Source organism: Oncorhynchus masou, chromosome 14, assembly GCF_036934945.1.
Source record: "Oncorhynchus masou masou isolate Uvic2021 chromosome 14, UVic_Omas_1.1, whole genome shotgun sequence".
In the NCBI taxonomy this organism is placed as follows: domain Eukaryota; kingdom Metazoa; phylum Chordata; class Actinopteri; order Salmoniformes; family Salmonidae; genus Oncorhynchus; species Oncorhynchus masou.
In genome coordinates this window covers 24651602-24669408 of record NC_088225.1, presented here as the reverse complement: position 1 = coordinate 24669408, position 17807 = coordinate 24651602, and the positions used below count along the sequence as shown (strand labels likewise).

General features: G+C 42.5%; 1 protein-coding gene across 2 annotated transcripts in view; it reads left to right on the top strand.

Moving 5' to 3' along the window:
• lmtk2 (lemur tyrosine kinase 2) overlaps window positions 1-17807 on the top strand; it is a 42247-nt gene that overhangs the window by 1471 nt on the left and 22969 nt on the right. Inside the window, exons 2-3 of one of the 2 annotated variants that reach the window (XM_064986972.1) lie at window positions 14800-14933; window positions 16771-16905. In XM_064986972.1, coding sequence (XP_064843044.1) covers window positions 14800-14933; window positions 16771-16905 — 269 coding nt within the window. Of the gene's footprint in view, window positions 1-14799; window positions 14934-16770; window positions 16923-17807 lie in introns of those variants that run through there. The other variant, XM_064986971.1, reaches the window with a different exon arrangement.

Genomic DNA, 17807 nt, shown 5'->3' with positions numbered 1-17807 from the left:
ATTTGGAAAGACATACACCTGTCTATATAAGGTCCCACAGTTGACAGTGCATGTCAGAGCAAAATAAAGCCACGAAGGTTGAAGGAATTGACCATAGAGCTCCGAGACAGGATTGTGTTGAGGCACAGATCTGGGGAAGGTTACCAAAAAATGTCTGCAGAATTGAAGGTCCCCAAGAAGTGGTCTCCTTCATTCTTAAATGGAAAAAGGTTTGGAACCATCAAGACTCTTCCTAGAGCTGGCCGCCAGGCCAAACAGAGCAATTGGGGGAGAAGGGCCTTGCTCTTGGAATTGACCAAGAACCCGGTGGTCACTCTGAATGAGCTCCAGAGTTCCTCTGTGGAGATGGTTGTCCTTCTGGAAGGTTCTCCCATCTCTGTAGCACCACCAATCAGGCCTGTATGGTAGAGTGGCCAGACGGAAGCCACAGTAAAAGGCACAAAACATCCCAGTTGGACTTTGCCAAAAGGCACCTGAAGAACTTTCAGACCATGAGAAACAAGATTCTCTGGTCTGATGAAATCAAGATTGAACTCTTTGGCCTGAATGCCAAGCATCACGCCTGGAGGAAACCTGGCACCATCCCTATGGTGATGGCAACATCATACTGTGGGGATGTTTTTCAGTGGCAGGGACTGGTCGTCAGGATCGAGGCAAAGATGAACAGAGAAAAGTACAGAGATCCTTAATGAAAACCAAATCAGAACCTCAGACTGGGGGCGAACGTTCACCTTCCAACAGGACAAAGACCCTAAGCACACAGCCAAGACAACGCAGGAGTGGATTTGGGAAAAGTCTCTAAATGGACTTGAACCTGATATCTCTGGAGAGACCAGAAAATAGCTGTGCAGCAATGCTCCCCATCCAAGTTGACAGCGCTTGAGAGGATTTGCAGCGAAGAATGGGAGAAACTCCCCAAATTTAAATTTTGTTAGTCACATGCATTGAGTACACTTTGAAGGAGAGTTTGTTGTCCTGGCACGACATGGCCAGGTCTTTGACCTCCCTATAGTCTGTCTCGTCAGTGATCATACCTACCGCTCATCGGCAAACTTAATTATGGTGTTGGAGTCGTGCCTGGCCGTGCAGTCATGAGTGAACAGGGAGTACGGGAGGAGACTGAGCATGCACCCTTGAGGGGCGGCCCGTCAGGATGTCCAGGATCCAATTGGAGTGGGTCTAGAGTTTCTGGGATAATGGTGTTGATATGAGCCATGACCAGCCTTTCAAAGCACTTCATGGCTACTGACATGAAGTGAGTGTAATGAGTCAGTAGTTGTTTTTTACCTTTATTTTACTAGGCAAGTCAGTTAAGAACAAATTCTTATTTTTAATGACAGCCTAGGAACAGTGGGTTAACTGCCTGTTCAGGGGCAGAACGACAGATTTGTACCTTGTCAGCTCGGGGATTCGAACTTGCAACCTTTCGGTTACTAGTCCAACGCTCTAACCACTAGGTTACCCTGCCGCCCCAGGTTAGCAGGTTACCTTAGGGTTTTTGGGCACAGGGACTATGATGGTCTGCTTAAAACATGTTGGTATTACAGACTCGGACAGGGACAGGTTGAAAATATCAGTGAAGACACTTGCTAATTGGTCACTGCATGCTCACAGTACACATCCTGGTCGTCCGTCTGGCCCTGCGGCCTTGTGAATGTTAACCTGTTTAAAGGCCTTACTCACATTGGCTGCGCAGATTGTGATCACACCAGTTTAGCATGTCTGGTATGCTCGTGTCACTGGGCAGCTCTCGGCTGTGCTTCCCTTTTGTAGTTTGTAATGGTTTGCAAGCCTTGTCACTTCCGATGAGCCTTCGGGCGCTGGTGGAGTGCAATTCTACCTTCTTAGTCATGTATTGACACTTTGCCAGTGACTGCTGTGGTGTTCTCCTCAATGCCATCGGAAGAATCCCAGAACATATTCCACTCTGTGCTAGCAAAACAGTCCTGTAGTTTAGCATCTGCTTCATCTTCATCGTTTTTTTTAATTGACCGAGTCACTGGTGCTTCCTGTTTTAATTTTTGCTTGTAAGCAGGAATCAGGAGGATATAATTATCGTCACATTTGCTAAATGGAGGGCAAGGCAAAGCTTTGTGCGCATCTCTGTGTGTGGAGTAAAGGTGGTCTAGAGTTTTATTTAAAACATTTTTTATCCCTTCTGTTGGGCCAGTAACCGAAATGTTGCTAGATCGAATCCCCAAGCGAACAAAGTAAAAATCTGTCGTTCTACCCCTGAACAAGGCAGTTAACCCACTGTTCCCCGATAAGCTGTCATTATAAATTAGAAGTTGTTCTTAACTGACTTGCCTAGTTAAATAATGGTTACATTTTTATTTATTATGTTAGTTACATATAAAATTATACTTGAAGGAAAATTGTTCCATGTTTGCGGCCAGGGAGCACGTACCTGAGGTCAATTAAATTGATAAGCCTTTTCGACTGTGCTAATGTCCTTAGCAATGCAATGCATAATAGCATTTGTGATGTATTTGTCTTTTCAATGTTTGCTTGTAGGGCATAAACGCTGTCTGTGTTGACTGCTTCGGGCAAACATCCCTAGATTGGCTGGTGCTTGAGGGGCATTTATCAATACCGTGCTGCAAACTCAAACTTCCTGCATGTTCCAAAGAGTGATTTTGCTTCAGATGTTGAAAAAGGTTTGTTGTATTACTAGACTTTGTAGCCACCTGTCTACTGCACAATTTGCACCGAACATTGCTCTGCTCTTTGTCGGACTTCAAAAAGCCAAACCACTTCCAAATTACTGAAACAGTTTAACCCTTTTTATCAATAATTTCTTAGTTGGAAGCTTCTCCTTCTCCATAGCTATCACTGCCACTGTTTTCGATTACATCACTCATTTTTTCGTGCTTAATAGTGGCAACTCCATCACTCGAGGTGCTAAGTGGTTTTTAGTGGGCGTATACCTCTCCACGTGCATATGGTCACTTCTCCGCACATTCCTGCTGCATCACAGTGGTGAAATGGACTGCTGGACCTAATTATTCTATATCGACATTATCGAAAATGAATAAACGTTTTATATCGTTATTGAGGGAAGTAATTACCTCTTATTGATTCATCGACCAGCCCTATGTTGGAGATATGTTTCATTTGGTTTTGTATTCAGTTAGCACAGTATGTATTCATTGTTTCATATGACCTCATTTGTACAAGTATTGTCCTCTACCTTGACACTTGTTTTAACAATGCCTGGTGACATTACCAAGTTTTCACTGAAGCGTTTGAAAGTTGTGATTCATAAATGCAAAATCTGGCCCCCTAAAAAATCACTATTAGAGATTTTGTCCAAAGCGTGCAGCTCTAATAAATAGGCTAAACTATTGTCATTTCAACAACCATTAGGACTCACAATGTAGTAACAAATGATTGATCACTTGTGTTGTGATGATATATTGGTAATTTCCATTGTTGTAAAGAATTCACACAATTCACTTGGTGATGTAAGAATTCAACAGTACAGTGCTTGCTATGTAGCAGCACAATATGCATTAGCACTGCTTGCACATTTATGACATAACTGAGTGAGAGCCGTATGGACGTGATAAACAACCACACAGAGGAGAGCAGAAGAATTGCCTCCCTTTTAAACCTTGCATTGTGCTTTCCTAGAGCACTGGACTCACTGACAATGACTAGGCTATGAGTAGCCATATGGGAAAAAGGTAAACGGTGTGTGCATTGCATTCTAGTGATGCCCTTGTAGGCTAATAGGTAACCTCAAACATTCCATTATCAGCACAGGTGAATCATTTACCTTGGCGTTGTTTTAGTTCTATTGCAGTTCACCACGCAACATACAGTAAGATGTGGCGCAATGTTGGTTTTACTGATGGAGACAAGGAAACTGCTAAAATTAACTCCTATGGTTTGCACAAAACCATTTAAGCAACAGAGATCTTGTTCCAGGAGGGTGTTGAATGTGTCTTCTGTAACCAAGAAGCTTGATCTAGACACTTAGCTAGCCAATTAGCAAACCAAATACATAGCTGGAGCCCTGAGCTAGAGGTCTTCACAGCGCCAAAAGTTGGACCCATTCCGAAATGGACCTGGGGCTTTCCCACCCAGACCTAATATGCATAAATATATTTTAAATATAGAGACACATTCTCAATAAACCCAAGGACAACTAGACCTGTTCCTTATAGACCTGGTCAGATCCAGACCCGGTTCGATCAGTTCTGAGTGAGGGTCGCAGCAGAAAAGCCGTAAAAAAAATAAAAGCTACTTTATTAACTGGAGTTGATAAAATGCGAGGGGGGGGTGCTGCTCCAGCAGGCGGGGGGAGGGGCCGTACTGTTCGGGAGTGAAGCAGGTACAGGTGGATCCGTGAAGATCTCTTGCCTGAGCTGGATGTAATTTATTTGACACATCTTGACACATCTTTCATGATATCACACTTGCAAGATACAAACTTAAAGCTACACTTGTTGTGAATCTAGCCAATGTGTCAGATTTCAAAAAGGCTTTTCGGCGAAAGCAAACAATGCTATTATCTGAGGATAGCACCCCAGTAAACAAAGAGAGAAAAGCATATTTCAACCCTGCAGGCGCGACACAGAACGCAGAAATTAAGATATATTTCATGCCTTACCTATGACGAGCTTCTTCTGTTGGCACTCCAATATGTCCCATAAACATCACAAATGGTCCTTTTGTTCAATTAATTCCGTCGATATATATCCAAAATGTCCATTTATTTGGCTCGTTTGATCCAGAAAAACACCGGTTCCAAGTCGCGCAACATGACTACAAAATGTCTCATAAGTTACCTGTAAGCTTTGTCCAAACATGTCAAACTACTTTCCTAATACAACTTTAGGTATTTTGTAACGTAAATAATTGATAAAATTGAAGACTGGATGATCTGTGTTCAATACCGTGCATTTCAGGTCACGCGCCTCTAACAAAGAGTACACTAGACTGGAGCCTCATTCTGAACAGTGTCTTCATTTCTCAAAGGAATAACCTCAACCAATTTCTAAAGACTGTTGACATCCAGTGGAAGCGATAGGAACGGCAGGAAAGTCTATTAGAAGTCTGGATTCCCAATGAAACCCCATTGAAAAGAGTGACAAAAAAAAAAATCTGAACCGTTTGTCCTCAGGGTTTTGCCTGCCAAATAAGTTCTGTTATACTCAGACATGATTCAAACAGTTTTAGAAAGTTCAGAGTGTTTTCTATCCAAATCTACTGATAATATGCATATCTTAGCTTCTGGGTCTGAGTAGCAGGCCGTTTACTTTGGACACGCATTTCATCTGGATGTGAAAATACTGCCACCTGTCCCAAAGAAGTTAAAGGGTATATCGCCCAAGCCTATACCGTTCATGGCTTTTCAACAGTCCTGAGTACCCAGCACACCATGCCACATTCAGCATCTGAACAGTTCCTTTATCACAGAGATGAGTGGAAAGAATCTGACCCCCCCCCCCTTAATTTTTTTTTTTTTTGATTTAACCTTTAACTAGGCAGTTAAGAACAAATTCAACAAAAGGCCTCCTACGGGGGCTGGGATTAAAAATAAAATAAAAACGAAGGACAATACACACATCACAACAAGAGACACAACACTACATAGAGACCTAAGACAACACTCGCGAGCAAAACATTTCAACTGCCCCCCTCTTGACAGCAGAGAGAGAAACTAACATTTCAGTTTCTTGGCAATTTTTTGCATGGAATAGCCTTCATTTCTCAGAACAAGAATAGACTGACGAGTTTCAGAAGAAAGTTCTTTGTTTTTGAGCATGTAATCGAACCCACAAGTGCTGATGCTCCAGATTCTCAACTAGTCTAAAGAAGGCCAGTTTATTGCTTCTTTAATCAGGACAACAGTTTTCAGCTGTGCTAACATAATTGCAAAAGGGTTTTCTAATGATCAATTAGCCTTTTTTAAAATGATAAACTTGGATTAGCTAACACAACGTGCCATTGGAACACAGGAGTGATGGTTGCTGGTAATGGGCCTCTGTACGCTTATGTAGATATTCTAGCTGTTTCCAGCTACAATAGTCATTTACAACATGAACAATGTCTACACTGTATTTCCGATCAACTTGAGGTTATTTTAATGGACAAAAATGTGCTTTTCTTTCAAAAACAAGGAAATTTCTACGTGACCCCAAACTTTTGAATGGTAGTGTATGTTTTTTTTTGGGGGGGGGCTTCCCACGGTCTGCCTTTTGCCCTTCCCTGCCCCTGTCACAATCAGAAAGGGTCTCCCTGTAGGCCTAGTACTGTGGCCGTGCTGGCCATGGCCTTCCACCCGACTGAGCACTGATTTACTGCCCATAGATGACCTGGGGCACTAGGGGGATCCTACAGCTGCCTTTACAATATCCTCTACTATGTTTCTGGAGATACGCCTGGGGTTTTAGTCAGGCTTTGTCACATGTATTTAAAATCGAGAGATGCTTAAATTTCACTTCAGTTTACAACCAATTACATGGGGTGACCAGAGTAGGCTACATTTAATAGCTACTGTTATGGTCCCTGCACAACACTGAACAGCTTTACAAAGCTACATGTTTAAAGTGGTGTATTAATTTGTTATAGATTGACATTGACACAATAACCTATGCAGTCCTTATAGTATGCATACAGGCAAATTAGATTGAGCCTAAAACACGAATGTGCATAATGTATGGTCCTATTTAGTCTTGATGTTATAATGGAGGTTATTAGGATGTGGTGTACTCCTTCCAAACAAATGATCATACTTGTTCCATGATGACATCGGGAGAGCAGGGGACCTGTCATCAAGGGAGATGTCATTTGTTGTGAAGCAAGTCTGGTCTAAATGGGAAATGACCTAGGTTAACATCATGCATGGTCTGGTGGTCACACTAACCTAAGTAAGTGGTTTGATGCATTGCCTTGTATTGCAGTACGTCACATGATAATAGTTGGGTTGGGCTACTTCACCATAGACCGTTTGCGATCTAGGCCTAAAGCAGACAAAACCATCCTCTTTAGTGCAGGAACCCAAATCATGTTGTCATCAGCTGTAGGGACTGAGTGCATTGGAGAGTTATACCCCCTGTGAAAATGGGTCAGCCCCTCTGTGCGAACAAAGATCACTAAAATATGCAGGGAACCGAAATAAGATCTGTCAGCTCCCTGCGTACGGGACTGTGGGCCCTACTGAGAAGCAGTTGGATAATTTGGTGGCAGTGCCAAGTCATAATATAAACCCATGACTCTAAGGCTAACGGAGGGAGAGCTGATCCCTACGCTGCCGCCAGTGTAGCGCTGCCTGGCTCTCGCTGCTCCTCTGTCATCACACGCGTACAGCAGGCCAGGGAGACATACACGGCCTGGAACCCCCTAAAGCGTACGTGGTTGGTGGGCGGTTGCACTGACTGCACACTGGCTGTAGTTTGTGGGTGACACACCACACCGAACATGCTCGCCATAAGGAATTTGCAATAGTGGATTAGACATGGGGGAAGACATTTTATGGGCTAATAGTAAATAAGCCGTGCTTGAGCTTCCAATAACGCAATCACACTTTGTACCTTAAGTCAAGGTGTAGGCTCCTGACTCTGATTGGTTAGACTGTAAACCAGGAAGGAGAAAAGAGTTTGAAACATTCCTTGACATATTAAACAACAACTGTTTTTGTTCTGGTTTATCATTAGCCAACGTTGTGTTTTAAAGGGGAAAGGTACAGTGCATTCGGAAAGAATTCAGACCCCTTGACTTTCCCCACATTTTTAAAATGTTACAGCCTTATTCTAAAATGGATTAAATTGTCCTGCCCCCCCAATCTACACACAATACCCCATAATGACAAAGCAAACACAGATTTTTAGGAATGTTGGCATATATATCACACACACACCTAAGTATTCAGATCCTTTACTTTGTACTTTGTTGAAGCACCTTTGGCAGTGATTACAGCCTCGAGTCGTGTTGTGTGTGTGTAAGCTTGGCACACCCGTATCTGTGGAGTTTCTCCCATTTACTCTCTGCAGATACTCTGCAGATCCTCTCAAGCTCTGTCAGGTTGGATGGGTCACTGGTCAGCTATTTTCAAGTCTCTCCAGAGATGTTAGATCGGGTTCAAGTCCGGGCTCTGGCTGGGCCACTCAAGGACATTCAGAGATTTGTCTTGAAACCACTCCTGCGTTGTCTTGGCAAGGTACTAAGGTTCCTTGTCCTGTTAGGTGAACCTTCGCCCTAGTCTGAGGTCCTGAACGCTCTGGATGAGGTTTTCATCAAGGATCTCTGTACTTTGCTTTGTTCGTCTTTTCAGTCCCTGCCGCTGAACATCCCTACAGCATGATGCTGCCACCACCATGCTTCACCGTAGGGATGGTTCTGGGTGTTCTCCAGATGTGACGCTTGTCATACAAGCCAAAGAGTTCAATCTTGGTTTCATCAGACCAGATAATCTTGTTTTTATGGTCTGAGAGACCTTTAGGTGCCTTGTGGCAAACTCCAAGCGGGCTCCCATGTGCCTTTTAGTGAGGAGTGGCTTCCATCAGGCTAGAAAACGGACTATGGTTACTGTCAGATAAACTTTATGACATTCTTGAGTGAGGCAGCCAAGTTCTGGTGTTTCCAAAGACAAAGGCCTATGACTCAAATTAAATAGCAAGAAACAGTCTAAAAGCTAGATCACCCAAACAAAGCTGAACCTCGTCACTATTCATTCATCAATTTTAGTCACTGTAATTTTGCGCACGCAATGCGTAGCCTGGTCCCAGATCTGTTTGTGCTATCATGCTACGGGAGTTGACATAACACACAGATCTGGGACAAGGCTAAGAAAAGGTCAGCATCTCCTTTTACAGATTCCCCAGTACAAACCTCTCTTCTGCTGCACCCTTCTCCTCCAGCCTTGGCGGCTAGGCTACACCGTTTCCTCTCACTTCACTGCACTGACTAGCCTACAAACTGTATTTGTCAGGTGGGGAAAACACTTGTGTTGTTGACCTATACTCAGGATGTATGTAGATCAACATCACCAGGGCCACTGTTTGGATGGCAGGCCCCTGAATATTTTATTCACCATTCATAAATGTTTCACTGCTTCCTCGTGGCAGTCTTTTAGCACTGTACCACAAACGTGTCTCTCTCTCTGTGGATTATATAAGACACTAAGACATATTCAATTGTTTAGTGCAGTGTGGAAAATCACTTTCACTGACCGACAGAGTGGTGTTCTTCTGTTAGCTATTTTGTATGTAGCTACGACTCTCAACTCCGGTGGGACCACTGGGGTTCGGACCGGAGTGTCACCTCTTGTTTCTGTGACCTATAAAAGTGAGGTTAGATAGATAGGAAGAGGCTGTGTTCGTTGATAGGCTTGCGTGCGTTGATAGGCTTGCGTGCAGTCGTGCACTGCTAGAGCTACTAGCTTCCGGTACCAGGCTCATGCCATGCTAGATCTGAGAGGAAATTATCAATAGACACTGCCCAGGAGGTTTATGACGAGGTGGCATCAATAGTCTGTGGCTCACTCAATGTCCTTGTCACATGCAGAAGGAAAGGAAGGCACTCAAAACAGCATCTGTAGATCGGATTGGTACCTGACCACTGTCTCCGCCTCTGTCATTCACCACTACAGTGGTTCTCCAACTGGCGTGCCGGCAAAACACAACAATATGAATCTGAAGCTTAAACCAATCTATTGTCAATGGCTTTGTAACTGAGATGCTTTTTCATGTGCTTTCAGTTGTAAATGAAAGTGTAGTTCCACTGGATGTCAGAAGGTGAATTCACCAATTTGTAAGTCGCTCTGGATAAGAGCGTCTGCTAAATGACTTAAATGTAAATGTAAATGTAGTAAACAAGGTTACACATGTACTAGAAGGGAAGTTCTGTCATTTGTATTAGCAATGTATACTGAACACAAATATAAAGGCAACATTCAACAATTTCAAAGATTTTACTGAGGTAAAGTTCAGTCAAGAAAATCGGTCAAATGAAATCAATTCATTAGGCCATAATCTATGGATTTCACATACTGGAATACAGATAGGCAACTGTTGGTCACAAAAATCTTAGTGGGTGTGTATCAGAGAACCAGTCAGTATCTGTTGTGACCACCATTTGCCTCATGCAGCGCGACTTATCTCTTTGCATAGTTAGTTGATCAGGTTGTTGATTGTGGCCTTTGAAATGTTGGCCCACTCCTCTTCAATGGCTGTGTGCGAATTTGCTGGATATTGGCAGGAACTGGAACACGCTGTCATACATGTCGAACCAGAGCATCCCGAACATGCTCAATGGGTGACATGTCTGATTTATGGAGGCCATGGAAGAACTGGGATATTTTCAGCTCCAGGAATTGTGTATTGTGCATAATGCTGAAACATAAGGTAATGGTGGTGGATGAATAGCACGACAATGGGCCTCAGGATCTTGTCACGGGATATCTGTACATTCAGATTGCCGTCAATAAAATGCAATTGTGTTCATTGTCCATAGCTTATGCCTGCCCATAACATAACCCCACCATGGTCACTCTGTTCACAACATTGATATCATCAAACTACGTGCCCACATGACACCATACACGCTGTCTGCCAACTGTCCAGTATAGCTGAAACCGGGGTTCATCCGTGAAGAGCACCCTTCTCCAGCGTGCCAGCGGCCATTGAAGGTGAGCATTTTCCCACAAGTTGTTTATGACGCTGAACTGCAGTGAAGTGAACACCATGGTGAGGACAACGAGCACGCAGGTGAGCTTCCTTGAGACGGTTTCTGACCATTTGTGCAGAAGTTCTTCGGTTGTTCAAACTCAGTTTCATCAGCTGTCTGGTTGGCTGGTTTCAGACGATCCTGCAGTTAAAGAAGCCGGGTGTGGAGGTCCTGTGCTGGTGTGGGGTTATATGTGGCCTGCTGTTGTGAGAGAGGTTGGATGTACTGCCAAATTCCCTAAAACAACATTGAAAGTGGCTTATGGTAGAAATTCATATTCAATTCTCGGGAAGTAGGACATTCCTGCAGTCACCATGCCAATTGCAAGCTCCCTCAACTTGAGTCATCTGTGGCATTGTGTTGTGACAACTGCAAATTGTAGTGGCCTTTTACTGCCTCAGCACAAGGTGAACCTGTGTAATGATCTTGCTGTTTAATCCGTTTCTTGATATGCCAAACCTGTTGGATGGATTATCTTTGCAAAGAAGAAATGCTTACTAATGGATATAAACACATTGTTTTGAGAAATAAGCTTTTTGTGACCTTGAAACATTTCTGGGCTCTTATTTCAGCTCATTAAACATGGGACCAAATCTCCACATGTTGCATTTTAATTTCTGTTCATTATAAAATGCTTCACGTCCTGACTGTTTGATAAATACGCTTACACAGTCGCTTCAGAGTGGAAGGACACAGTAAGCAAACACTGATTTACGTAGAACTCACGCCCAGTGTTTGCATGTTTCTGTTTTGCCTGTGGTTTAGTCTACTTGCATTGATACAAGGTGCCCTTAACACATACCTGTAGGCCTACTGGGCAATTATATGGTAACTGAATTATGCGTTGACTCAGATTTTTCACTTTAAACAAAAACCATTTGCGTTCAAAGTTTAATAAACCATACAACTCTTTGCACAATAACTACTTTGAACAATTTACACAGAGCATTAGAAAAAACACTGCAAAAGCTGTGCAGATGCAAAGTTTGGTAACAATTACGGTAAAAAGTTTTTTTTAATGCGACCACGTTTTCCAAAACCCTGCTCAGAATTTAGATTCAAAGACTTCTTTAGAAAGGCTGGGGTGTCAGCTATGACATGACACCTTGAGTTTGAAAACATGCATAATGGGTATTGAAGAACTAGGTTTACATAATTGAATTACAGTATAGGAATTACATCATGGTCCCCTGATCTGTAGTATACAGAAATGCATAATTATAGATATGAATTTCATTCTCTTCATGGGTGAATAGGTACACAAAAGTAGAAATATATATTTGGGTGTTATTCTACACATTGGCTATTGTAATGAGCTCTGTCCCCAAACACCACCACATTTGGTTGATCCAGACCAAATCTGAAACAATCAGACATCTGTTTCACAAGTTTGGACATCACAGTAGAGATCAGTAGAGGTTTTATTTTTTTTTAGCTCGGTACTGTTCTCTACTGTACTGTGCTGTCCAAACTTGTGAAACAGATGTCTGATTGGTTCAGGTTTGGTCCAGTGAGGGCGCACTGACTAAATTTCAACTACTTTTCAACGTCCATGCAGGTCCGGTGTCGGTCGGTGCTCAGTGGCTTGTTACAGTAAATGGAAACTGGGTAGGTGGTAGATGTCAGTAAGAGCTGTGAGAGAGCAGTAGAGAGAGAGGGAGCATGAGAGGGAGGGGTTATGCAGACTGTTTTCTGAACTGCTATGAGCTGAACATAACAGTGTTCCAGTGGAAGGAAGACAGTAGCTGGTGACCCTATGAGCTGAACATAACAATTACTGATTTGTTACCAGAATTAGGAATTTGAATAACTTAATAATGAATAAACAAACTTGATAAAAGTAAATCACTAACTAATTGGTAGGTTTACCTTGTTACTTCTGCAAACTTTCATTATCCTCATGAGAGAGAGAGACTAGAAAATATCTTATGTAGGTTTTTGTAACAAAATTACAAGGCAATGTTTCTTAAACTTACAGAAGGAAACTAATTTGTCCAAAACTAAATATGCATTAATATTAGTTGGCAGGGGTCTTTAATGATTGTTATGTTGTATTTCTGTTACCTTTTTAAGACTTTTGGTAGATGTTGTCGAAGACTCATTTTCAATCTGCTTTGACCAGAAATCAAAGCCTTTGCATATTCCAAATTGTTAGGATGGGAAATGGTTCAAACATTTATATATGCCTTAATATCTCAGAAATATACACTCTTAGTGTTTATTTGACATTCTCCTAAGAACTTCACACGTTGGTGCTCATGGGTCCTTTACGTGGAGATGCTCTACTACTACTAGAACAACACTCTCTGCCAACATAAGCCATTCAGAAATTGTGGGTTAGGCCTATCTTGGAAGTCACTTATTTTAGTAGGCTCGTCATATTTGGTTGTAATACTTCCTTTTCAAAAGACTGTTGGTGTTGATAGATGGAGAGGGTATGTATTGGTTTCCATGGAGACTGGCTGCTGCTAATGGTAGTAGCCTATAGCTAAGGCTACTGTAGTATCAGTTGTAGAGTGGTGAAGTGAACCTAAAATTATGGCTGACACATTGAATCATATCTACTGGTCCCCAAGGCGCTGCACTGATGAGTCTGACTGGCCTGATTGAGTGCTCTGTGTACGGCAGCACCAGTTGTTTGACCACAGTGATGCTACTAGGGTTTCTGTTGGCCAGCTCTCCCAGGCTATTTCCTCCGGCTTATTAAAGCTCTAGGGCTCACTTCATTTAAAATAGTACTGTGTAGTTAAACACGGAACCATGACAATCCTACCTAAACGAAGTGCATAGGCTATCCATGGTCAAAAGTGGACTCTTATGTTCCCTTCCTCATCTAATTTCCTCAATCTACTGATGTAAAATAACTGGAGAGGTGAAGGCAAAATACCCAGTAGGCATCCTCCATATTTCTTTCACCTGTCCTGTGTGTATATAGTGCTATATCATCATGACAGGTAGGTGATGAGGAGATGATGAAGCCACTTCAGGATATTGACATACAGTGAGACAGGAGTATCTGACACAGGGCTGGGGCAGCAGTCAGTCAGAGGGTAGCCTGTGTTCCAGATAGAATGTGTGGAGAATCAGATTACTGACATAGAATCATTAGCCTATATCTAGGCCTGTATCTGGGCTCTCGAGTGGCGCAGCTGTCTAAGGCATTGCATCTCAGTGCTAGAGGCGTCACTACAGTCCCTGGTTCGAATCCAGTCGGTATCACATCCCACCGTGATTGGGAGTCCCATAGGGCGGCGCACAATTGGTCCAGCGTTGTCCATGTTTGTCCCGGGTAGAATTTGTTCTTAATTGACTTGCCTAGTTAAATAAAGGTTACATTTAAAACCTTTACATTTAAATTATTTTTTAAATATAACCTTTAACTATCATGCTGGTGTGGTACTGGTTACTGAGATTGTAAACACTTCTCCATCTTATATGATAGTGCAGGTCTGTATCAGGCCTAGATGAAGTGTATCAGGGATGAATGAGTTGGTGTCCGTAGTTGTTTGAGTGGTTTGTTGTGTAAACATGTATTTCTGGGAGGAGGATGGTGGTGGTGATAGGGGTCAGTCAGTCCAGCCTCTGTTGATAGTGCTGTGGTGACAGAGTGGTGAGGGGGTGGAGAGAGGATCTTGTCAGCACACTTGACATCTGAACTGCTGGCCCAGCATCTCCAGCAACCAACACGTTTTACTGCTCTGTGTGGACCATGTCAGCCAGTTGATGTACTAATGGGAAGGAGGGTGAGTGGGGAAGGGTTTGAGATGGCATTGAAATGGTCAAAGAGAAATGGACCTCTCAAGCCTCAGCTTGTTCTGGCCTCTGAGTTATTGTAGAACGTGACACCGGAAACAGGATGTGATCATCATAAGGAAACACCTAGGCCTATATGAATACCAGGCATCACAATTTAATGTACATTTAGCTTTTTTTGTTAATGTCCATTACTGGCGAGGAACACGAGCCTATCAAATAGAGGCATATCTGCGCTTGCAGCGCTGCATAACACCATTCACTGTCCCAGTGGCATGTACAATACTTATTCTTGATACAGCTTGAACTTTTGAGCTGCTCAGCGCAACGCTGTATGGCAGAACTAATATTATTTGACCTGTCTGTTTACAGGGGAGACTGCAGGTGGCCAGCCATCTGTCTCTCTACACCTCTCTGTGGTTGTGTCACTGAGTGCCCTGCTTGTCCTGGTGGCCCTGCTGGTGAACTGTGTGACCTGCTGCAAGGAGCGGGAAGTCAATTTCAAGGTGAGATTCTCAGGCACCTGACAACACGTAGTAGGCTTAACCTCTCTGGGATATGTGGACGCTAGCGTCCCACCTGGCCAAAAGCCAGAGAAAGCGCAGAGCGCCAAATTCAAATAAATGACTATAAAAATCTAATTTTCATGAAATCACACATGCAAGATACCAAATTAAAGCTACACGTGTTGTGAATCCAGCCAACATGTCAGATTGCAAAAAGGCTTTTCAGCGAATGCAAACGATGCTATTATCTGAGGATAGCACCTCCGTAAACAAAGAGAAGCATATTTCAACCCTGCAGGCGTGACACAAAACGCAGAAATAAAAATATAAATCATGCCTTACCTTTGACGAGCTTCTTCTGTTGGCACTCCAATATGTCCCATAAACATCACAAATGGTCCTTTTGTTCGATTAATTCTGTCAATATATATCCACTTTAGTGCGTTTGACAGCAACTCTTCGTAATACTTCAAGCATTGAGCTGTTTATGACTTCAAGCCTATCAACTCCCGGGATTAGGCTGGTGTAACCAATGTGAAATGGCTAGCTAGTTAGCTGGGTGCTGGCTAATAGCGTTTCAAATGTCACTCGCTCTGAAACTTGGAGTAGTTATTCCCCTTGCTCTGCATGGGAAATACTGCTTCGAGGGTGGCTGTTGTCGATGTGTTCCTGGTTTGAGCCTAGGTAGGGGTGAGGAGAGGGACGGAAGCTATACTGTTACACTGGCAATACTAAAGTGCCTATAAGAACATCCAATAGTCAAAGGTATATGAAATAGTCCTATAATTCCTATAATAACTACAACCTAAAACTTCTTACCTGGGAATATTGACGACTCATGTTAAAAGGAACCACCAGCTTTCATATGTTCTCATGTTCCGAGCAAGGAACTTAAATGTTTGCTTTTTTACATGGCACATATTGCACTTTTTTTGTTCTCCAACACTTTGTTTTTGCATTATTTAAACCAAATTGAACATGTTTCATTATTTACTTGAGGCTAAATGTATTTTATTTATATATTATATTAAGTGTTCATTCAGTATTGTTGTAATTGTCATTATTACAAATACATTTAAAAAATTGTCCGATTAATTGGCATCAGCGTTGAAAAATCATAATTGGTTGACCTCTACTCTGTAGGCCATTAATTTTAAATTGTTTACATTTTTTAAATTATACCTTTTTTTTTTTTTTTTTTAAACTAGGCAAGTCAGTTAAAAACAATTTCTTATTTACAATAATGGCCTACCGGGGAAGAGTGGGTTAACTGCCTTGTTTGGTTCACAGGCAGAAAGACAGATTTTTACCTTGTCAGCCCTTTCGGTTACTGGTCCAATGCTCTAAGCACTAGGCTACCTGCCGTGACCCAGAATTTTAGAACCCCTGCTTTGAGATATTGGCTATGATTAATGTAACGAGTTAAAGGGATATTTCACCAAAATTAAGAAAGGACATTGGTTTCCTAAGCAGTCTATGGTCGAAGTTTGACCAAGTAAATCCATGCTTTGGATTAGTTTCCCTGGCACTGTTTCCAAATGCTAACGTTTTAGCATTTGTGGCACAAATCCAAATCCCATTCAAGTCATGGGACTGATATTAGCATTTTTCTCACATGTCCAAGTAATACAAAAGTATCTCAACTAAATGTTAGTCACTGATTTGAACATGATGTGCAAAAAAATGATAATATGATAATTCTGTTTTGTTCAAGGATTAAACATGTTAATCTCGCTCTGCCTCATCCATATGTAACACACATATAATTATACCGTATACTGGTGTCAGAAGTAGGATCCCTGTGTTTGGTCAACAGTTGTACTATTGTGTTTTTCAGGAGTTTGAGGACAATTTTGAGGATGAGATTGACTTCACCCCTCCAGCTGAAGACACCCCCTCCATGCAGTCCCCTGCTGAGGTGTACACCCTGGCAGTGCCCCCTGTGGCCCTGCCCGGACCCCCCCATCTGGAGACACCCCCGTATCTCAGGTCAGGGGTCAGACACCCTTACTTTTCTTAGATGCGTAGTCCTACCAGCACACTACACATAGGACCAAGATTTTTTTTATCCTGACCCTTTGCCATAACTTGGCATACAGTATCCAGGGTTGTGTTTATTAGGCACCAAACCGACTGAAACAGGAAGGGACTTCCTGTAAACGCACATAAGAAATGAAACTTTTTTTATTTCCTGTTGTGAAACATTTTCAAATTTTCAAACGGAATGAATGTGACCCAGCTGTCTTACTGTATCAGTCAGGTCGAGTTGATACCGTCATCATTCCCTTTGGACTTTCTCCTCTGCTTTTTACAGGTTGATTGGGATGAGTCTTGTCCTGGAGGCAGAGTAGAGCAGTTTCCGTTAGATGAACCAGACACAAAGTAAAAATGTATAAAAACTGAAAATGTGCTTTTTGATTGTAATTTAAAGTTAGTTGGGCATAAGGTTTGCTGTGTGGTTAGGGTTAATAACATTTTATGACTTTGTGGCTGTGCCAGCTAGTGACCACTCTGCGGAGCTGCCTCGAGTACATAAATCATCCCAATAAATGCCAACCTGCCTGCTTTTTTGTACACTTTAATTGGGACAGTGTCATGCACTGCCTAGGGACAACAACACATCTCATGATCTGGCAGCCTATATCCCTGGGTTTACGACTCTTTCCTCACATGACAAGCCGTATATCAGCCCTGCTTCCAGCCAGTGACATTATAGTGAGTTTATAGTCTGTAAACGTCATCACATGCTCCTTTGAAGTAGACCTAAAAGCTAAACGTTGTTATGGCCTCCATCAGCCGTTCAGTATTTATGTCATTCTCTTAGTAGGAGTGTTTTCTCTGCTTCTCGTATGCAGTATGATAGCCTTTGAGCTG